This window comes from Urtica dioica, chromosome 2, assembly GCF_054948205.1.
Source record: "Urtica dioica subsp. dioica isolate 48M chromosome 2, U.dioica_male_clone48M_v1_H2, whole genome shotgun sequence".
In the NCBI taxonomy this organism is placed as follows: Eukaryota; Viridiplantae; Streptophyta; class Magnoliopsida; order Rosales; family Urticaceae; genus Urtica; species Urtica dioica.
The window spans coordinates 48,689,817-48,713,373 of record NC_142757.1 but is presented as its reverse complement, the minus strand read 5'-3'; the positions used below and the strand labels follow the sequence as shown (position 1 = coordinate 48,713,373).

The window sequence follows — 23,557 nt, the reverse complement described above, 5'->3', positions numbered from 1 at the left end:
TTTCCAGGGAAACCGTCCACTCCACTTTCCGATTGTGTTTAGGCAAATTTCCACGCATTCCGATGGAAATTTACCGGTAAATTGTCAAATACCGATAATTCTTAAAATCTGATGATATTTAGTGTTCTTCACGAAATTTGTCGTTAGTTTTTTATGATTTAGTTCAAATTCTTAGTTTCTAACTTCTTTATTGTGTTTAAACTTTAATTGGAGTTTGTATCTAATTTTTTTCAAATTTTTGTTACATTATAAAATAGGATTTAGATTTGAATATGTTGTGACTTTTTTTTGTTAAATTAGTTGTAGAATATGAAATTTTATATATAATTAGTTGATTTTTAACACGAATATCATCATTATTTTGATTTTGTACTTTTTTTCTGCTTTACACGGTATTCCTTTCGAATACCAGTGGTTACTAGTAAATTCTGAACTTCGAAACGGTAACGGTATCGGTACTTCGATTCTTGTTTACACACATCTCTTTACTTCGAACTTTCTACCCAAAAAGTAATAATAATTCACTCCAGGCAAGACCCCAAAGACAAAAATACCCATGCTTCGTCGTCCTCACCAAAGACAGAAGCTCCGTTAGTGGCGGACGCCGATCTCGGCTCGGTCGCAAACTCCCCGGCGTCGACGTCGCGAGTTCTGCGACGGCGCGAACGCTGAACTTCTGCCGCTCGGAGTTTCCCGAGGGACCGGAGTTTCTCCTCCCCGGCTCCGGCGACGTCTCAAGCCGACCTCCACGTGGATTCGGCGCCGTCCACGCCGAGAGCCTCCGGTGCGGGCTGAGGCTCCCTCTGCAGTCCAGGAGCTCCTCGCGACGGCGAACCTCCACGCCGCTCAGCTGACTCCGAACAGCTATCGCTTCATGACGGCGTGCCACGCCATGTGGTTCTCGGCCTCCGGCGGGCTCCGAATGACGGTGGACGATTTCCTCGACATGTTCTCTCTCCTCTCCGCGAGCATCTCGCTGGGCTCGTACTTCTTCCGCGAGCGAAGGTCGGCGAAGGTTCTAGACAAGCCCACCACCAAGGACTGCGATTGGAAGAGCGAGATGGTCTGGGTCTTTTCGTCGATCGCGATCTCTGGAAGAGGGTCGGATGGTTTCCTTACGGCGTAGGTGGATTCATCGCCGCCCGATTTGAACAACGGTATTTCTTTGTTTCTTGGTGTGTCTCTGTGTTTTTCTTGGACTTAGATTTTTTTGTTTGTTTATGTTGCAGATGTACTTGTTAGATGGCCTTCTAATCAGAAACTAAAGTCCGTGTCTTTGTTCCCTTACGGTCCGCCTTATGATTCATCGCCCGGTATTTTTTGTTAATTTATTGGCTTCTTGATCTGTATATATGTGTGTGTGTTTTGGGTGGGCTTGATTTTGGTCTTTCAATGCAGATCTTGGGGTCAAGAGTTCGGGGAAGACGTCTCAACCGAAGAACGCGACGATGGACGAGCCACGGACGAGGGATTTCGTCAGCTCGTGCGTGCTACGAGTGCTCGAGCGGTTCACCCCGAGAGAGCTCGCCGAGGTTCACCATGCCGAGTCCGACACACTAGCTTCGACCCTCACCGACGAACTCATGCAGGTTTTTTTTTTCTTCTTCTTTTTCCGACTCCTTTGATTTGATTCATGCTTCTCGTTTTTTTATATTACTTCTTGTTTGTGATTTGCGGGCCTTGTTGAAGGCCGTGGAGACGCCGGTGAGTCTTCGAGAGGCGGATGAGAGGTTGAGAGAGAAATCGCAAGAGAATCGCAAGATTCGCGAGGAAGTTAAAGGTGGCGAACGATCGGGCGAAGAAGTTGGAGGCGGCGGTGGCGAAGGAGAGAGAAAGCAGCCGCCGGGAGTGTGAGAAAGCGATGGACCGTCTTCGAGAAAAGCAGTCCCGAGTCGACGAGTCACAGAGGGCGGAGAACAATCGCGTCCTTAAGGAGCTCGCCGACCTCAAGGCTTCCTTGAAGATGGACGGTCCGGACGGGAATCTAATCTCAAGTCTTGATTTGGACGTGGAGGAGGTTGTTGATCTGCCGATTCGGGTAGAGCCAGAGATGGAGACTTAGCTGGCGGCGCCATCGAGCACAGCTAGGAGAGGGCTACATTTCATTATTACTAATAGTATTGTTATGGAAATGCTTAATGATGAGCATTTTGTTTTGCTCGTCTTTCATTGCTTGGGTACGGACTTAAAGAGTCGTTAGCTAAGGTGTTATCATCGGTTCAGGCTTTTTGATCACACATAATGACTCGGTGTGTCCTTGCCGACTTGGCTGCGTTGATGAAAGATGGTCTTTAACCCCGAATTAGGTGTGTCGGTCGTGCAATTTAGTTTCTGTCACCCTTGTCAACCGGCCCTATGTTTTTTCTTTTTGTGCAATTTAATACATTTAAAGAATTAAAGCTTGAAGATGAGCAACTAAATTATAGAGGCTAGAATTGAGGATGGAAATTAAGCTTTTTATTATTGAGCAAGTTAACTACAATGACAAAAAAATTCACGAGTAATTTTATTGATGATATTAACAAAGGTTCTCCGCGTCCCAAAGACAGTTTGATTTTCATGTTGCAAAGCTTCTCAATTCAGTTAAGTGTCGTCTCTGATGACTTAGTTTGTCTGATAATCATGCCCTTCTAAGTTTGAGTCGACAACTCTGACACTAATCACTCACTTGCACGATCCTTCACTATTGTAGTATCTTTTGACGACTCGGTTTTGTGCCGACGTCCATGCATAGGCATGAGCATCGACCTTTTGTCATGGATCACGTTTAGTTTCATTCTCAAAGCTTGTCCATTTTTCTCCACGTTGAGGGTCGTCGACATGTTGAGATGACAATTACTCTTGATGGGATGATAGGCCTTAGACCAAAGACGAGAAAGAACCGGCAAAAATTCCTCGACTCAAGTTTTTTGTTGTCAAATTATGGGAGTTGATTTGACTTGGGATCTACTGATTTTTTTTGTATATAAGCAAATATTCACATACATACATAGCAAGAAGTTATGATCATCCTTAATTTACGCTTCAATTTATTTAAATGCCCTCACATATTGGGTGGGGTTCATTTGACTAGAGAGTAAAGACATCAGTTTTATTTTTGTCGTACGTAAAAAGTTTAATAAGGAAAAAAAAAGTATAATCCCAAACCCAATTGGTTTAACGTTTCGTCTAGCTTTAATTGACTTTGACTATTGATTTCTTTTATTTGACCGTGCTAAATCACGAGGACTCAAATTAAATATCTTTGAAGCCTTACAACTATTGTTCTGGTTGCCAAAGATGTGTCAGATAGTTTTTTTTTAAATCTGTTTGTTACTCAAATGCTTTTCCTTATGAACAATCTTAGTTGGGCATATACATTTGTTGTCGAAAGACAACTCAAGTGTGTGTGTGTATAAATTTTAATAAGAAGGCCATGAATATTTGAACTACAAACGTAACAAATTTTGCTTCTGCCTTAAAGAGATTTTATTCGTTTTTCTTATAATCTTACCAAATAACTTAAACTACGGATTCCAATATATGTCTTTGCATGTATTCTATTCATGTTTCCTTATTCTTGTGACATTTGTCCTTTTGATGAAGTTGTTCAAAATAATTCAAACTTCAACGTTCTATTTTCAAGGCTTAAAACAAGGGAGCATATTTTTTTTATTTTTATTCAAGTATGGTGGCAAGTATATATTAGTACTCTCACACGGCAAGTATGGATGGTTCATATATGGTGTTGTTGATTTGGGATTTTGTGATGCCACGTTATGAAATTGCTATACATAAATAAGTATAACAAGGTAGAATCATATCATATATCTTCATGATTGGCAATGTGACTTTTTAACCATCGCCCACAACTTTATGTCGTTTTGTGTGATTTGAACTTGTTTATATGAAATTAATGGAGGGTACATGTCATTTTAAAATTCTAGCAAATATCTAAATTTCTCACTAATCTAATGAGGGAAATATTGTTTAAAACTACGTTGCAAATTAACAGCATCATTTAACCGTTTGTTTTATATATATAATACTCAAATACATCTAGAGTTTTCCAAAATAGTATCGTAATCATTCTAAGGCTGAGATTCTCTCTAAGACTCCAACCAGATAAAACTTTCAAAATGTGGTTAGCAACTTGTTAATTTATGAATTTATGACAATTATTTATATATTTATTTATGTTATTAATTGTTTGCAGTTAATTATATCTTCTTTAGTTTATGCGTCATTTCATATTGATAAGTACGTTTTTATTCAGATAAATTACATTTGTTGGATGAAATACATTCAAGCTATATAGCTCCATCTATTTTTATCAACGTAATCATTTAAAAAAAAAACATAAAATAAATTGTCGATTTTTTTTTTTTTTTTTTTTTTTTTTTTTTGTATAAGTAGCTATTTTCCATTCTACAACAAATGAGAGATTCAGCCGCGACATTTGTCATAGTTTAAGTTTAAAAAGTTGCGACTAAATTTGATTCAGTCGCGACAAAAGTAATTAAACCATTAAAATTTGGAAATTTGCTAAATAGTCAATTTTTTGTAAATTTTAAGTAAATAATTATTATGATGATATGGTATTGTTTGACCATTTTTGGCATTCCATTTATGCCATTGGAGTATGATTATTTATTTACAAAAATTAACGATTATTTTTAACTATTTTTTTTTTTACTTTTGTTAATACAAATCTCATGGCTATTTACTTCAAATTTACCAAAAATTGATTATATAGAAAAACCTGAATTTTCATATGGTTGTGGTGACACTGAAAAATTTACCCCCATTTGCGGGGAGTTGATTCAGCATCGCTTATTAAATAAGTGACACTAAAAAATTCACACAGTCCAGTTATGTGGTGAGTTGTTCTTGTTTACTTGCGTCGCTCGGTAAACGAGTGACGCCCCCGAAAGTCCAGCTGTGTGGTGATATGTGGCGGAAGTAACTTGTTTACCTATTGCGTAACTTGATTTTGGAAGCTCAACTCCATTTTCATTCTTCCAGCTAACCCCTCGATTTTACGATATATTCCTGATTGTACTTTTTTCAGGGCTTTTTTCCAACTTAAAATTTTGGTTTGTAGTTTTAGGAGTTCGGGTTTAAACTTTTAAGGGCGTGAGATTTGAAATTTGAAATTTGAAGTTTAAAATTTTGGTTTTTAGTTTTAGGGGTTCTGACTATTAGCTTTTAAAGACGTGGGATTTGAATTTTAAAATTTGAAATTTTGTCTCATAGAATGAATTCCAAGCTCAATTTTTTTTAAAATAATTTATCTATTGCGCCGCTTGATAAACGAGGGAGCCAATCTATTGCGATGTTTTTTGCAAGCGACGCCCGACTTTAAATGTGCGTCAAATCTTACGTGGTGTCACGTGGAACGTCACTTTTTAAAATGCGACGCCCCATACCCATAGCGTCGCTCAAAAAGTGACAGAAATTGCTTATTGATTCCTTTTTTTGAGCGAGACAAACCCAATTTATAGTATTGATGCTCGGGTAGTTGAGATTAGCCAGTCATATTCTACACGTTCAAAATTTGCAAACGAAAATTTAGTAAACATCTTACATAAAATTTACATATTTATTTTTCTTCTTGGTGTTTTTTGTTGCTATTCCTTTTTTTTTTATTTATAATGTGGTTTTTCTTCAAAATTTAAAATGCAAAATTTTAGTTTGAAGAAGCTAGCAGAGAATACGCTTCGACTTATTATGAGCTTTAGATGTAAATTTTATATATTCATTTTGCAGAGTCAGATAAAAAAAAAATGAAGTTTTATATAGAGAAGCAATCTTAGACTTATTTTCTAAAGGAAAAATTGTACAAAATAGCCATTTGAAACTTATTTATTAGCAAAATAGCCAAAGTTTCAACTTTTCAGCAAACTATCCAAAGTTACATTTTCAAAAAAATTTTGACAACCAAGATAAATTTTTTTATGATTATTATAAATAATTTATCACTTTCAAAAAAATTAATCTTGGGGTCAAAAAAAATTTTGAAACCAGATTACTGCATGTTTTGGCTATTTCACTAAATTAAGACAAACTTTGACTATTTTGCAAATTCATAACTTTAAATGACTATTTAGCTACATCACCATTTTCTAAATGAGTTTGATTCTATTTTTTTAATGCATCTTTTTTTAGGGCTATTTTGCTAACTACCCAAATCAACCTATTAATATTAAGAGAATAGCCAAAGTTTCAATTAATTAAGGGAATAGCCAAACTAATCTAAACTACCTAAATTACCCTTTCACACAACTCTCTCTCTCTCTCTCTCTCTCTCTCTCTCTCTCTCTCTCTCTCTCTCTCTCTCTCTCTCTTCAGCATATTCTTCTGCGTCGCCGAAGCTCCGCTCGAACATGATCGCCGCCGAGCCCGAGGTAGCCGTCGAGCGCCGCGGCGGAGACGAGGTCGCTTGCGCCGCTGGTTTTCAAGGTCAGGGTGCTTCGGGATCACCGCCACCGCGTCGCCGTCGCTCAGGCGGTGGAGCGCGCGCACGGAGAGGCCGCGATCGGGGGAGTCGAGGATGGCTATGGCGTCGCTGTACCGTTTCGATGTCCGTACGCTCGTCCTCGCAGGAGATTTCTCCGGCGACGGCCTCGAGTCGTCCGAGCTCTTCCGATCGTTCTCGGAGATGGCGCGGAAGGTTTGGCTCCTCCACTGCCTTGCTTTCACGATCGAACCTGAGGTCTCATAAGTCGACGGCGAAGCAAAGCCCTAAACCTAACCCTAACCTCGGGTTCGCTGGAGGTGGAGAAGAAGAAACAATTCGCGAATCGGTTAATTTAATTAACCTACTGGAGTGAGTTACGTTAATTAATTAACTGATTCGTGAATAAGTTAATTAATTAGCCTAACTCACTCCAGTAGGTTAATTAAATTAACTTATTCGCGAATTTACCAAGGGCGTTATGGTCTGAGCCGAAAATATGGACTATTTGCTTAATAAAATGAAACTTGGGCTATTCCCCCAATAAAAATGACAAACTTAGCTAGTTACAACAAATTTCACTTTTTTTTAATTATTATCTATCTTTGAGAAGCTATGGGTTGACACATATGTTCTGACCAATAAGTTTATTATGAATCGGCAATTTTCACTCTTCAGTCTTCACAGACTCACTCATTTAGTTTGAGAAAATTCTTCGCCATAGAGTCCGTATTTTTAGCTCAAAAATTACATATACAACAAATAATATATTTTTAAAAATAAAATAAAATTGTTTGTGCATCACACAAGACTCGCAAACAATACATTTGAAAGAGGAGATATCATGTAGACTAAATTAATGCAATCCTTGAATCACTCTCAACGCTCAGATTCTTTTCCACATCCATTATTTGTGTATTTTTTTTTTTTAATCTCACCCTCTAATATATTGTATATACAATAGTCCATAACGAGTATTACACGTCCAAATATATATATAATTCCAGCTTCACATTAATTCCGCACACACACTCACACACAAAATAAAACAAAAAACCACTGAACTTTTTTTTTTTTCTAATTATTTCACAACACAAATGATCGATCGTATCACCACCGACATAAGTTTGATGGAAAACATGAAGCCCGATTTCGACCTTCACATCCAAAAAAGCTTCTCCTTCACCGCCTTCACGAAGTTCAAAGAGTCTATGCTCGAGTTCTTCTCCGACAACGATGACGACGGAGACGATGAGTTAAACGACATCGAAACCCACAAAAACGACGACACCAATAATAGCTCCTACATAGAAATATCTCTCGACCACCACGACCACGACCACTACGTCAACGACAACAATAATAACAGCCACTTGAGAATCTCGTTCTCGTCGAGCTTTCCTTCGATTCCCGAGACTCGATTATCCCCGAACCCGACCGGGGCCGAACCGCCCTCGCTGTCCCAGAGCCTCCGATCGTCCTCCACCGGAGCTTTCCGGGCCTCGCCGGAGCCGTTCGTGGGATCCAGAAGATGGGACGCCGGAACCGTCCAGATTCCGGCGGCGTTTAACCCGCTGGTTCATACTCTGCTCTTCCACGGTCGAGGTTTCTCTGACCGGCCGTTTCAGCTGGCTACGGCCAAAGCTGATACGAATATTCACAGGTATTAATTTTTATTTTTTTTATTCTATTTCATGTTTTGTAGTGATTTGTATTTTTTTTAATATAATTTCTTTCTTTATACATATTTTGAATTTTGTTTTTATTGGTTGGTTTAGTTGGATTGTTTTTCTAGTTTTTCCCCTAACGTGAGGTTTTCTCAGTTTTGACAATTTTCCTGGGAGAATTCTCAATGAGGTTGAAAATATGTATTCTTTTTCATAGTTTTCAAACATATTCACGTGATTTTTGTTAAAGGAATTTATTTATCAAACAATAAAGTAAATACCATTAAAAAATACACATTTTGAAGATTAGACATTATATAAATATATATATATATATATATATATATATATATATTAATAATTCCTTTCTTTATTCATATTTTGAATTTTATTTTATTGGTTGGTTTAGGTAGATTGATTTTTCTAGTTTTTTACATGTTTTTTAATTAACGTGAGGTTTTCTCAATTTTCTTACGTAGACTAAGAGTATATGACAATTTTCCGCGGAGAATTCTCAATGAGGTTGAAAATATGTATTATTTATCATGATTTTCAAACATATTCACGTGATTTTTGTTAAAGGTATTTATTTATGAATAAATAAGACCATTAACCCGACAAACGTATAAATTTGAGCGGATTATAGTGCACAGATTAAACTTTTAATTGAAGACTAGTTGTATATATAATATGAAAAATATTAGTTTGTTTGTATAAAACAAAACTAGATAATTTAAGTTTGCGTAAATATTTTTTCAGAACATTGTTTTTAGATATTTGTATTTTAGTATTGACTGATAAATGAAATAATTTTGTGTAGTTTTTTTTATTCTGATAAATATTTTTATGTCGTTAAATGGGACAAGTTTCTAACCCATTTCTTTAATCTTTTACTTAACAAACACTATAAATATTTTTAAGGATTGACTAGTTTGTAATGTGTATATATATAGTTTACTCCAGTAGAGTTGGCTATTAAGCTTTAAGAAAATAGAAATTGAACTTTGAACGTCTCATGGCAATCAAATTGTAGTTTTTTTTTTAATTAAAACCAAAATGTGTAAAATTACAATAAATATTCAAAGGAAAATTCAAAACTCATACAAAATATTTATTTTTTTGTACTTATAAATAATAATAATAATAATAAAAGATTACATATAATAACTACATATGAGCCGACATTGCATATATTATTCATTATACTTTTTTGTACACACCCAAAAAAAGGTCACTTTCTAACCTTATATTTAGAAACGAAGTACTCGAATCTATAACTACATGTATTAGTTGGAGTACCTAATCAATAATTTGTTACGTACCTTGCATATTTATGTGCTATATCATTTAAGTTTTTTTTTTCTTTAACATTCAATTAATATTATAAAGGAAATCACCGAACATTACAACAACCAACACCACTGGCAATCGAAATGGAATAATGAACAAGCTGTTGGTGATCAAGTTCCGAGCCACCAAATTCAAAAAGCTGATCTCAGCACTATTCACCAAATCCCGAAGCCAAGTCAACGTCTGTAATTCCAACAAGGTACAAAACGACATATCACACGGGAAGAAGAGGAAAAAACGACAACAAAATTCAAAAGACTACTACCACGACAGGTTCAGCCAAGAAAACGACACCAAAAACTACTCATACGACAGTTACAAGCCAAGGACGCCCGAGGTGAATGGTGGAGATAGCGTGACGAGAAATTATAATAATGGTCGGGTCAATAATCGGAGGAAAACGAGTAGTTGTCCAAACTCAATTAAGTCCTCGCCGATCCATCAGGGTTTTGGTGGCGTCGGTTGTAATATTAATGGGACGACTTTGGGCGGTGAAAATTCGATTTTGTCGGCAATTGCCCACTGTAAAAGCTCACTAGGACAGTCGACGGATTTTCGTTTTTAATTAATTAGGTAATGTTTATTTCCATTATATATAAAACTTAGCCTTGGTTTTATGGAGAGGAGAGTATATGTATGCGTTATGTTACTTTTATATATATTTTAAGGACTTTTTCCAGTTTGAAATGGTAATGTATTTGTTGGAACAGATCTTGTTGTGTTTGCATCACGTTTTACATTTTCAAGTTGCGCATTGCGTGTATACTATATTTTTTCTCATTGTGCTTATAAACTTCTGTTAAAAAAAAAAACGGAAATGATTTTTGGCACAACTCACGAGTAGGAACGATCCACTCATGAGTTGACACGTGGCAACCAACTGCCACGTGTCAACTCATGAGTGGATCGTTCCCACTCGTGAGTTGTGCCAAATAGCATCTCTCTAAAAAAAAATTAGGGGTGCTTTTTAATTTATTTTTTTAGGGACAGCAAATATACAAAAAATCATATAATTATCATTAAAAAATTTGCATAAAACTGAAATTTTTATAAGTTCAGGGAGGCATATGCCTCCGCTGATCTTTTAGGCCTTGTTTGGTATGAGGGAAAAGATGAGAGATTGATTATATAGGAGGGATTTGGAGGGGTGAATTATGCAATTTCTTTGTTTGGTAAGAAGAGGAAAAAAGAGAAAAATATGGAGGGATTGATTTGTATCCGTGGGACCCACCAAAAAACTTTCCCCTCCATTTTGGAAGGATTGTAGAAATCCATAGCATTTTATTCATGAAAATTACATTTATAATATTTATTGATGCAATTTCATAGTATCTAATTATTTTATACACAATTTATTTTCTAAATTATTTTGGATGTGATACAAAAATGAGTAAAAAATTAAACATAATTTTAAAATTAATGTTATATACTTTTATTTATGTACCTTGATTATATATTTGATATGTAGACAATATAGTTATTTTACTCACATATTTTATAATATATAAATATATTATAAATTGTTCAAATTATTTTTGGATAAATTACACAATTTGGTCTCATATAATAAAAGAGTTATTAATGTCATTAGTATAATTAAAAATAGTCATGTTTTTTTTTATTATTCATACCAAACAACAAGTGGAGGAATTTTAATCTTTCCTCTTAACATACCAATCAAGTTTTGGGAAAGATACAATCCATCCATTTCTTTTCCTTCAATTTCCCTCTTCTTTAATCCCTCCTTCCATGTTTCTCTCCTCTCTACCCTAGCTAAAGATTGAACTCTTTTTAAAACATTAAAAAGTTAATTTAAATTAATTTTATAGATTTTGAATATATAAATCGTGACTAACGAAAGAATAAGAGGAATAAATTTTTAAGTTTGTTGCAAAAATATTACATGCATAATAATGATTAAAATAAAAAAATAAAAAAATAAGAGCACACAAATTAATTTAAAAGGACTCAAAACTAAAAACAGATAAATAAATAAATAAAAAGCTAGGGGGCGTCACAGGCTTGGAAACTTTTGTAATTATATTCTCGCGTAAATCAGTTTTGGAAACTTTTGTAATTTTATCTCTAGATTTCTTATATAACAATTTTTCAACTAAATTGAGTAAGTTCTATGATAAGGCGTTGACTATATGTTAATACCACTTGGCATACACATGACGTTGACCAATTCTACACCATAATTTTTTTGTTGTCTTACAGTGTGATTGACGTTTTTGCTATGCGGACTCTTCTTAATAAACCTAATAAGGCGTGGCTTTGAATAAAGAAAGAAAACGAATAAAAAAAAGGCAGGCCTTTATTAGTATTCACATTTTGAGCAAGTCATCTTAAAATTGCTCATCGAGATCTGACATTTCTCCAACAATAAGAATTCCGTGTGAGGACGAATAAGTGCGTACATACATAAAACTGAATATACACCGGTCTCATATGCTATCCTAAAAACTTATGATAAATTACCGAATTATTCAAATGTCACATGACATACTTTAAATAACAGCGACATAGTCTAAAGAGGTATGTGCTCGGCGCGAATTTGGTGGACCCAGGAGTCAAATTGTTTATGATGCTCTCGAGGTGAGGTTATAATTTTCCGAGACTGGAAGTATATATGATATGTATATAACATTACACAAACAAGATAATAAATATATAGAAATAAATAAACAACGAGCATATATGAAACTTTCCCGGTATATGCAATCACATGATTATTAAGGGATGATAAAAAAACCATACAAAACAACGGATTTAAGATTCGGACTGGATTCCAAATTTCCAATACGGTCTCAAAAAATGGAATTCATGAAATATAAACCCAAAATCACACGCATATTAAATCACACTAAGAACCAAAACCGAAGTCAGAGAATTACTTGACCAATACATACATACATACATATTTAACTAGCTCCGAACCACGCCATCAACACCGCGCATCATATCCTTGAACTCGAAAAAGTCAACGCGTCCGTCGCAGTTGCGGTCAACGGAGGTGATCATACTCTGAACCCTCCCGATCTCGTCTCCCTCGGAGAGCCCCAACTTTCCGAGCACGGCCTGAAGCTCCGCCGCCGAAATGAACCCGTCTCCGTTGACGTCGAACACCTTAAAGGCCTCGGCGAGATCGTGATCCTCCGAGTCGGTATCGGGGAAAAAACACGCGTCGTCGCCGAGGGACCTGTGGAGGAGCTCGAAGTCGGAGAACCCGAGCCCGGGGCTTCCCGGGGCCACGAAAGCCGCCACGGCGGATTCCAGCTCCGCCGCGTCGGATTCCATCCCGAGCTGGTTGAGGGCGAGGGAGAGCTCGGCGGTGGTGATGAACTCGTCGCCGTTCTGGTCGAACAGGTCGAAGATCCGACGGAGGCGGAGCGAGTTCAGGCTCGGGCTCCGGAGCCGGAACGACGCGCTCGGCGTCGTGGCTTTTCTTAGGGTTCCGACTTTGGAGTTTCTTGGTGATTCCATGGCGGACTTGGTATGGGATGAGATTATATCACCTCTCTCGACTAGAGTATGTTAATGTTTATGTGTTGTTGATCGTTTTATTGTTATATATATATATGAATATGGTGACTCTATTTATTTATTTTTTTTACTTTTTGTTTACTAATTATCCTGGGAAGTTGGAGAGGAAAGAGGGAGAGAACCGTTGAATATTGGAAAGAGTCTACTCTAGACGAAGATAAAAAGGCGTGTTTCGTTGTTTGGCGGCGTGTTTGGTTTGGAAGTTTTAAGTCTTTTTCTATTCTAGTAATTGAATTTTAGATTATTTTACAGACAAACAAAAGTGAACGTACCGCGTAAATTGAAAACGAGTAAAACTGCTATTTCTAGATGTGAGCGAGGGTTAAATTTCTACAAAATATGATGTTAATGTGTGGTTCGTTTGAATAGTGTGTTTGATTTTGAAAAGAAAAAAAAAAAAGTGTGCAAAGTCCCACATCCCAAAATAAACATAAGGTGATGAGATCTCATGAATATAAAAATAAGTTTTTTATTCTCAGTCTTTTATTCTTGTTGCATTCCTAGGCTATTTCTAGCGCCTGTTTTCATTATTAACTCATGTCCGCACTATGGGTTGAGTATTTTTATTAATAAAATAATTATTTAGTAGTAACATGAAGTCTCATATTATTTAGTTAAAAAATACCCAAACATCAATAATCTAATAAAAAAAAATGTGCTATGTATTCGATTTTAACTCTTTTACTATCATGTTTCTTCCTCAATCTTATAACAGGGCTAATCATGTCATAGAAGAAACAGATTTTTGTAGAGAAAAGGGGAGAGAGAGAGAGATTGGGAGAGATCAATGAGATTCTCATTAGCCTTTTTGAATAGTGTTAAGAGCAATATATACTGATGTGTACAATTAGTTAGTAGACTAACCGATAGAGTAATAATCGTGTAACAGTATAATGAGGACAGCTCAGATGTGCTTAGTCAGCTAAGCACATATACGTCATCTTCATAACAACGACTTGGTTAGATATTCTCTTAGAGTTAGATCGGATATGATTTTGTTGGATATTGTTCTCTTGTGCTGTAAAAGAGGTTATTGATTATCAAAAGAGTTTAGGAGTTAATCTTAATTTTCTCCGCCATTTAAGTGAGGCCATTAATATATTTTCTCGGTGGTGCCGTCCATGCTTATAAAAAAAAAATACTATACAAAATTATGTAAGGTGCCTGAGAGCAGCATAATAGGCTAACATGTTTTGAAGGAGTGTTATACGAGCTTATAAATGTTGTTTATAAATGTTTCTTCATGTAAAGAGATTTATATTATTAAGAATGTGTAAATACGAAAAGAAAAAACAAACGAGTAATATTTCAAATTACTAAAATTAAATAAAAAAGCGTGTAATTATGTCAGCCTCCATACATCATAAAATCAAATTTCTTAAAATACCATAATTTCAAAGCTAATAATTTACAATTTTAAGGGGACTTAATAATCACAATTCTATAGGTAAAACGCGATTCCATAATTTCACATGGAAATATAGATTCCATCAGCTAGATGTAAACATTTGATTAGTAATATTAATCATTAATGGTTGTATTAAGACCGATCCTCATTTTTCCAGATGATAGTTTGAAAATTTCGTGACATCTAGTACCGGCCCTAGATGATAATAATAATTAGATTAATAAAAAAATAGTTAAATAAAAGTCATCCAATTATGAAATTCAAGGCCACACGATGAGAATCGTAGAGACTATATAGAAACTTAGGAGAGAAACTGCTCGACTTGATTTACTTGAATGGTCTAAAATTCGCAGCTCTCTTGTACTATTATTCCAAGTGGTTCTCAACTACAATCACAAATAAGCTTACCATAAATTATAAAATGTTTCACAAGTAGCTGAAAATCATTAAATAAAACGAGTATATCGTTGGTTCAGAAACTATTGTTTTATAATGAGTTATCACCCACGCATGACGGTAGCTGTTCCTGTTCTTTTAGAAAAATAAGATTTGTTTACTTCTTGTTGCAATGATTAAATTATTAAGCTATATAGTCATATATGTTATAGTGTTTCGTAATATAGCTCACATTTTGTTAATATTTTGTAAATAGTCAGGGCACCTTATTTACCGAAGAGATTTGTAAACAACTAGCCACTTGAGGAGAGAAGTTTTAAAATAATAGCCCAACTATTAGTTTATTAGGGAAATAGCCCAAATTATTTTGAGTTTCCAAAATTGTCATTTACCCCCAATTTCGTACGTTTTATTCCTCCAGACCCAACTCTTCTTCTTCTATTTCGTCTATGTGGTTCTTCTTCTTCTTCGTCTTCTGTGGAACGAGTTCTACAAGCCTAGCACACCATTCCCGGACCGTGAAGCTCGAAAATATAATCTCTGCCATGAAGAATCACACTCCGACCAGTTATTTCATTTTGGACTCTCTCCCCGCCGCCGAGCCTCCGGCGATCAAAGATCCGACGGCGAGTCGACGGGATCGCCCACGCGCCGCCACTTCGGAGAAGGGGAAATGGCTTCTCCAGGCGTTTGCCGTCGTTCCCGGTGCCGGAGTCGAGCTCCGCGACGGCGATTGCGTCAAGATCGGCGAGGCGACCTCGATCTTGGCCAAATCTGAGACAGGTATGTTGTTTTTCAAATGGTAAATATTATTTACTATCGAACGGCGATTTGTAAATATTATGTACTATCAAGGTTATGATTTGGACAAATTGGAACGAGCCGACGAGTATGTGTAACATTACTGCAGTTATTTTTCTTTTGTTTTGAATTTTTTTTTCCCTGTGGAAACTAATGTATGATTGGAATTCCAACTACGGTGTGTGGAATTGTGGTTACGTCTTTATTTTCGATTTTATGGGAGTACTTGCATTGCATTGGCTGTTCTTTTTTTCGAATTTAAAATTTATTTAGGCTAATTTCATTTTGCACGTTTTACTATGAAAGATGAAGAGAAGAGATCACACTATAAACGACATTGACTTTCTCGCTTCAAGATGTTGGTTTTTTCAAATGGTAAATATTATTTACTATCGAACGGCGATTTGTAAATATTATTTACTATCGAACGGCGATTTGTAAATATTATTTACTATCGAACGGCGATTTGTAAATAATATTTACTTATCATTTTTATGAATAATCTAACCCAAAATCGTTCGGAGATGACGTCTAGGGTTCAGTTAATAATATTTACTTACAATTTAATGGTTAATCTAACACAAAATTGAGCGGGGATGAGGTCTAGGGTTTCAGTTTGGGTGTTTTATGAGATCGCAAAGAATTGTTAATAATATTAACTAACCAATTTACTTCGTCGGCGCCGGAAGTGGAGAGATTGAAGGATTTGAAATTACCAGAGATTGAAGGTTGAGATACTCACCATTTTTTCTTCGTCGGCTTCGGAAGTGGAGAGATCGTCGGTTTCGTGTTCGCGAATGAGGGTAAAAGAAATTCGTTTGGCGGAGAGGTTTGTTTCGAATGAGGGAATTGTGTTTTGCGCTCTATTATTTGAACTAAGGGTAATATAGGAATATTAAATTGTTTGGTAGTGGATTGAGCTACTTACTTAAATTTTGTGATAGTTGGGCTATAATTTTAATAAAGGGGGTCAATTTGGGCTAGATACATAGCCGCGCCCTAAAAAAAACTTAAATAACTCAACCAATTCCCGCCCACTATTTTCAGACGAATGATTAAAATGGAAATCAAATTTTCGGCAATAACTGCAGTCGTGAAAATCGAGGGGAGTTAATAGCTACACGTTACAACCATTAACCCTTCTCTCCACTGAATCATTCAAGCATTCAAAGAAATCGACCAAAAAAAAAAAGCAAGCATTCCATCGACTTCGTCTTCCGATTTCCTCTCTCCGATCCCTTTTTCTTCGCACGTCTTTGCCGGCGAGGAACACTCTTTCTTCACCGCCAGAATTGGGCCGAACGATGCGATCCCGAATGGGATGTCGCTGCTTGATCTCCGGTGAGCCTTCCGGGGAGGAGGGAGAGAGCAGCGCCGATCTTCCGTCATCGAGGCCTCTCCGCCGGAGGAGAGATGATCGGCGGTCGGCGACGGACTCAGAGGTGGCAGAGAGTCAATAGAGAAGAACGCCGATTGAGAGAGCGATCGCGAGTGGTGGTGGTGGAGCGATCGCGACATTTCTTTTTTCGTCTTACGGATTTGTATGGTCCGTCCAGAAGCCACCCTCGTAATCATGCCATGTGCTTTGAATGACACTGGCTTCCCGCAGATCCAATTCATCATTTACATTTTCATTCTCTAAAACAGAGGATTCGTCTTGAGAAAAAGAGTGAAGGAAAGTATGGTTTTTGCCCTTACTTCTTAAATTCTCCACGATTTTGTTGCACAAATCTGCAATTATTTGGAAAAGTCCAAATCATAATTCAAAAAGATATTTTGGTATTCCATTTAGTATAATAAGTACATAAATGGCTATTCCGATTTTTATATTTACATATTATTAAGTGTGAATTTACTACCGCTTACTAATGTTACGTGTTGTAAATATGATATTTTAGGATTTACATATTATTAACTGTGAATTTACTACCGCTTACTAATGTCCTGTGTTGTAAATAAAACAATCAATTGGTAATAATTGAGCATAAATTATGCCCATTTACAATCAAAACGAGAAAAAAAAAATCGTGCAAAAAGAGTCACAAATTAGCAACGAAGATAATGAGGTATTCAATTTGAATGCCAATTTCGCGGTCAAAAATAGTATCATAAAAATATTATGAGAATAAATAACAGATTGCTAATAAATAGGTAAATATTCGAGATTGTTATTTACTGCTAATTTCCGAAATTAGAAGCCAAATCAATTTGAAAAAAATTCTAGATTTGAAACTTCCTAAACGGTTTCAATATTTAATTCAAATTTGTAAAAATAATTGTCTATTTTGTAATAATGGGCCAAAATTAATAAAGAGCAAACATGTAAAAAATAAGCAGTTAATAGGATGCTACGTATATAGCTTGGTTATTTACAAAGAATTTACAAAAGGTTGGCTAATTTACAATTCCTACAGTTTAGGTGGCTTACGTAGCTAATTTCCTTAAATTCCTCTATGATATTTAGAGATATTATACATACTCAGATCTTAAGTGAAATGATACGTTTGTTACTTTTGATTTTCAAAATGTTGTGTTTGTACTTTCGAAAATCACGAAATTATACATTTGACTCCAACAATTTTTTACAACTCGATTTGGCCCTCAATTATTCAATATTTAAAGAAGAAAAAAAACTTAAAAGAAAAATCTCTCTCTCTCTCTCTCTCTCTCTCTCTCTCTCTCTCAAAAAATCAGGTTTTAAAATATTTTTCAAAATAAAAGTTATAATTTCATCATTTTCATAAAACCGAAGTTACAAACATCAGATTCTGAAAACAATGTACAAACACATCATTAATAATTTTACTTAAATTCGGAAAATAAATATATATGTCACTTTCTGGACCATCAAATTAGGACCGATTATTAAAAGTAGGTAGTAACGGTAAAACTGAAATGCAATATTAAGTATTTTAACGACTTTTCCTCGTAAATTTTTTAAGAAAAAATTATACAACATGTCTATTGCATTGTTAATATTCTTGGTTTAGATAAAGGTTCTTTAACACACGTGCAAGCATAGATAAATAAGGCACTTAACAATTAGAATGATTAGGTAAACTAGATTAATATCGACAGACTAAAGGCATGCGATTTTGAATCATGTAATATATTCAGAGTGTAGGCTGAACATTTTAATTTCTTCAAAGTAACAGCGTCGGAGGCACGATTCAGTCAATTAATATCAAAAGCACATCACCGGTTGAAGACAGCAGGCACGTAAATTACTCAATCTTGACACGGGGAAGTAGTGACAATAAATAACAATACCGGACTCTTAGAGTCTGATAATTGGAATGAGTACCATCTAAATCGTTCGACCATCCAAAAAAAAAAACCAAGAAGTCGGTTCGAGTGTTTGGCAAATTAGGCTATGCCTCAAAATTATAGAAGTATTATTACTGTAAATTATTTTTAAATATAAATTTGCAATGTAAATTTATAAGAAAAATTATACAGACCACTTCAAATTTTAAGATTATATAGAATAGCAAAACGTTTTAGTGTTTTTAATAGAATAGCCAAATTTATTATTACGTGTCTATTTTTTTTGGCATTGTTCTTCTTTCTCTCCGCACCTTCATTTAAAATAAAAAAAAAAAGGTGAGAATATTGAAGGAGATAATACGGGCCATATTAATGATGAACACGCTAGGACTTATTTTGCGTTAAGTTTTATTTATGAATTTTTATGTAAATGCGAGCTAGTCCGAGCCGATATCAATACGTTGATGATTGTCTAATTTTTTTCTATTGCTCGTTCCCAATTATGTTTGCTTGATTATTAGCTATGCATTTGTTAGTTCATTGATTAGCTACATTTTGAATTATTATTTAGAATTGTTTGTTTTTTTTTTTTTTAAGAGAGAGTAATAAATTATCTTGTTTTTTTCTATAATCATCATTATCGACCAGGTAGAAGAAAATTCGAGGCGAGAGTGCAATTGTTTGAATCATTGTTCTTTATGCGTGTGATATTCTTTTAATAGGATTAGAAGTCGTAAAGATAATAATCCGTCAATTGCATAGGTTTGCTAAAGCACTCGAGAGAAAATAATGAATATTTCAAAAATAGTGAGATTCGTAAGATAGAGACAATGCAACAATAGACGAAATAGGAATAGTCAACTTAGTCGGTTCGTGGTGAAATCATGGCCCAATTTTTTTTTGTTTGTTAATTAAACTCGTTTGATTTATTGTTTCTTGTATTTGTTTATATTTAGTTTAATCGTAATAATCGCTCGTCAATACTTCGGAATCAATTCGTGTCAAATTAATTTAATTACTAAAATTGCTAGTGTTCGTGAGATCGATGCTCGTATTTTTCGTATACTATATTACTTTAGTGACACGTTCGCTTGCTAGTGTGTGTGTGTGCGCGCGCGCGTGTGTGTGTGAGTATCTGAAACAAATTAATTTACATGAAAAATTAATCTTCTTGTAATAAAAATTCATTTATTTCTCTGAATTTATATTAAAAGATATTAATTACGTGGTCTGTACATAACTTTTTCTCCAAATTTCAAATTAAATTAATTAGATAATTTGACATTCATGTTCGTGATTTAATCTCAACTGATGGTTACAGCTTTATGTATTGTAAATGAATATATATAGCTATAATATTCAGTTCTTAAAATCATTTTAAGTTTTTTTTTTTTTTGGTAGGTTTTGTTGGACTCGACTTAATGTTTAATAGTGGGTGTATATTTCGAAGATTATGCCCCTAATATTATAAAGCATGAAGGACTCCAATTAACACTATTTATGAGAATCTAGCTGCTTCTTCTTCTTCATTATTGTGGAGATTGCATAGCTTTTTTTTTTTCTTAAGCTAATCACAAAAATAGTTTGTCTAAAATTTTAATCATGAACATAATATTTTTTTAGGATAAATTACATATTTCCCCTCTCAACTTTAACACCAATAGCGATTCACCCCTCGAGGTCTGAAAAATTGTAAAACCGACCCTATTATCTTACATTACAACAAATATAGTCCTTTTGTCAAGTTTTAATGACGAACATCTAATTATGTTGTTCTTATATACTTTCTCTCTATCCCATTACCTAAATATTTTGTACCTAAATACCCTCATTAAAAGTAAAATAAAAATAATTAATTTTATTTACTTCCTCTCTGTCCCACTCTTTTTCTTCTTCACCCTAAACACCATTACGATTCTCTGAATAGGCCAAGCCAGCAAGAAAATTCTGATTCTTATGAATTCATTGTTTTTTTGTTGATTAGTTTGCGTAAGATTCGTGCTATTTGATAAAAAAAAAATTATAAAAGTAATGGAATTGTGGGGATTAGGTTTTGTTGCGCCGGAGATCGATTCGAGTTCGAGCGGAGATTGATTGGGAAATAGATCGATTGAGAAACTCGCGTCATCGGCGATCTTGTTGCCTTTGAGAGACAAATAAGCCATTTCCGAGCATCCATTCGGAGACTTCGCAAAGCTTCTTGGGCTCCGACCGATGAGGACAAGGATGAGGCCTTTCGGAGCAACGAGGACAGTGACGATCAACCAGGTCCCACGGTGATGATCTTTGGACGAGGCTGTGTATATGATTTCATTTTTTGATGCCGAAATAGCTGGAGGAGGAGTAAGAGTCATTGGCGGAGGCATTGAAAAAGTCAAATCGAGCGGCGGAGGGGATGTGTTGATTGTTGCTCAGTTGGGCGAGGAGGGTGTGGGCGATAGAGGCAATCAATACGATTAGGGGAAGGCGATAGAGAGTGAGCACGTCGTGGGTTCATCAGTTCTGAAACTTTCCACTGGACAACACAAAATCGAGGCCTTCCATCGTGTTTCCTTTGAACTGAAGGGGATGAGACGAAGAAGAGAGAGATATATATATTGTTTAAAGAAAATATATTTAAATGTTTTTATTCCAAATGATTAAAGGAATAAGATGTACTAAGTTATAAGCGTCAAATTAAAAGCATTAAACAAATTTCTCTCTCTGTAATAAATACATACACACACTGTATATATATATATATATATATATATATGTATGAGAGATTATAATAATAATAACAAAAAAATTTATTTTTTTATTTTTATTTTTTGAACAGAATAATAAAAACAAAACAAAACAATGAAAAATGAAAATATATTTTTACCCTTAATTGCTTAACATCGTTAAACCAATTTTATTAGAAGGATCATGTTTATTACGATGTAGGATTACAAGGTCGGTTTTGCAACTTTTCAGACATTAAGGAGTGAATCGTTATTAGTATTGAAGTTGCGGGGGAAAATATGTAATTTATCCTATTTTTTAAGTTATGAATAGTTATTTTCTTATATTTACATATATTTTGTTAGTATTTTAGACTCTTTTTATTTTATTTTTTTTAACTATTTATGTTACCATTTATAAGAAAATATTCACAAATAATTTACAATTTAAAAAACACTATCTTGAAACGATTTAAAATAATCACGAGTTTGAAAATGTAATATTTTAAAAACAATATATTGGTGATTTCCCCTTTATCAACGTGGTCGAAGAATGGGTTTAGGCTCTTTGGGTTTAACTTCCTGATTTAATAATAATTAAAATGCACAAGAAAAAATGACACATATATACCTTGTGTTTTAGTGAATTATCGAGTTCAACCTTTGATTTTTTAAAATGTTGAGTTTGTACCTTCTGTTTAATTAAAATGACATAATTACCCTAAAATAGATTACAGTGGCCCGAATCATCTTTTGGTTGACTTTTGATTGACGTTGACTCTAATATTTATATATAAACTCCGTTTTACCCTTATCCATTCACGTCCTATATGTAATTTATTTAAAAACGAAAAAAAACAAACAACAATCTCTGAATCGTCGAGAACGCGGCCAGGGGAAAGAGGTAACAATCAACTGTCGATAGTCATCAAAATTAATGATTCGAGCGTGACATCTAGAACTTTGGTTTGCAATTCGTACACAGAATGAAGCTATATCACGGGAGGTATGATTCAGTATGGTTCGGTTCGATTTGCAAGTCCCACTGATTCGGGGTTTGGTTCGGTTTCTTATATCAGAGTCAACATCAATGAAAAATAAGGAAGAGAAAGATTTTCGGCGTTGTTATCTCTCATAGGGTATAATTTCGTTATTTTAATTAAATAGATGGTACAAACTCGATATTTTTGAATACCAAATGTTAAACTCGACATTTCACTAAAACACAACGTATATATGTGTTTTTTCCCAATACACAAAGTTAGTAAAAGATATCTCTCTTAAAAAATATCTTTAACTCTAAATTCCGCGCTCTCTCTAAAAAAAAGAATTTTTCTTTTAATCTTCGATGTCGTCGCTTTTCCTGAAACACGGAGACTCCGGTGATCTCCACCAACGAAGGATTCTCGACTTGAGAAAAAGTACTTTTTATCTTAATTTATTTTTTCATGTTTTTCTTTTTCTCTTTCGATTATGTTTCAATTATGGAGACTTATTATATCTAATTTTTGTACCGCCCGATCATTAATCGGAGTAGTTAGTTCCTTCGTATCTGAATCTCAGATCTAAGCTATGATTTTCTTTGGGCGTGGATCTCAATTGGGCAAGACCCCTATAACCACAACCTACAACAGGCGGCGTTTCTGCTCGTGATTCATGTAGTGATTTGATAATGACTTACTACCTGCATAGACGAGACGACATTGGAGTTACTTTGGAGGTTATTGTGAGTTTTCATGAGAATCTCATATTTTGGGTACTAATCGAGTACCGGGACGACATTGAAGTTATTTTTGGAGGTCCCGGGAGTCAAAAGGAGCAAAACGACACATTTTGAAAAAAGTCAACAGTAGAAGCAGTGGTGGAGCCACATGGAGACCAGAGGGGGCCAATCCCCCCCCCCCCCCCCCCCCCCCCCTTCTTCCGAACTTTTCAAATTACAAATTTTATTCTAAAATTTTATATTTTTTGTATTTTTAGT

The 23,557-nt window shown here is 35.1% G+C and overlaps 3 protein-coding genes across 3 annotated transcripts; 2 read left to right on the top strand and 1 right to left on the bottom strand.

Moving 5' to 3' along the window:
* The first annotated feature begins 1,410 nt into the window (after positions 1-1,410).
* Positions 1,411-2,085, top strand: LOC149405205 (uncharacterized). Its single transcript, XM_089607910.1, has 2 exons — positions 1,411-1,589; positions 1,690-2,085. The coding sequence occupies exons 1-2, from the start codon at positions 1,449-1,451 to the stop codon at positions 1,852-1,854; spliced, it is 306 nt and encodes a 101-aa protein (XP_089464036.1). The 5' UTR covers positions 1,411-1,448; the 3' UTR covers positions 1,855-2,085.
* Positions 2,086-7,484: 5,399 nt separating this feature from the next.
* LOC149405204 (uncharacterized) lies at positions 7,485-10,156 on the top strand. Its single transcript, XM_089606733.1, has 2 exons — positions 7,485-8,099; positions 9,493-10,156. Exons 1-2 carry the CDS (start codon positions 7,534-7,536, stop codon positions 10,016-10,018), a joined length of 1,092 nt encoding a protein of 363 aa, XP_089462859.1. The 5' UTR covers positions 7,485-7,533; the 3' UTR covers positions 10,019-10,156.
* A 1,977-nt stretch (positions 10,157-12,133) lies between these two features.
* On the bottom strand, positions 12,134-13,048 carry CML42 (calmodulin like 42). Its single transcript, XM_089604566.1, has one exon. It carries the CDS (start codon positions 12,937-12,939, stop codon positions 12,382-12,384), a length of 558 nt encoding a protein of 185 aa, XP_089460692.1. The 5' UTR covers positions 12,940-13,048; the 3' UTR covers positions 12,134-12,381.
* Between the last annotated feature and the right edge of the window lie 10,509 nt (positions 13,049-23,557).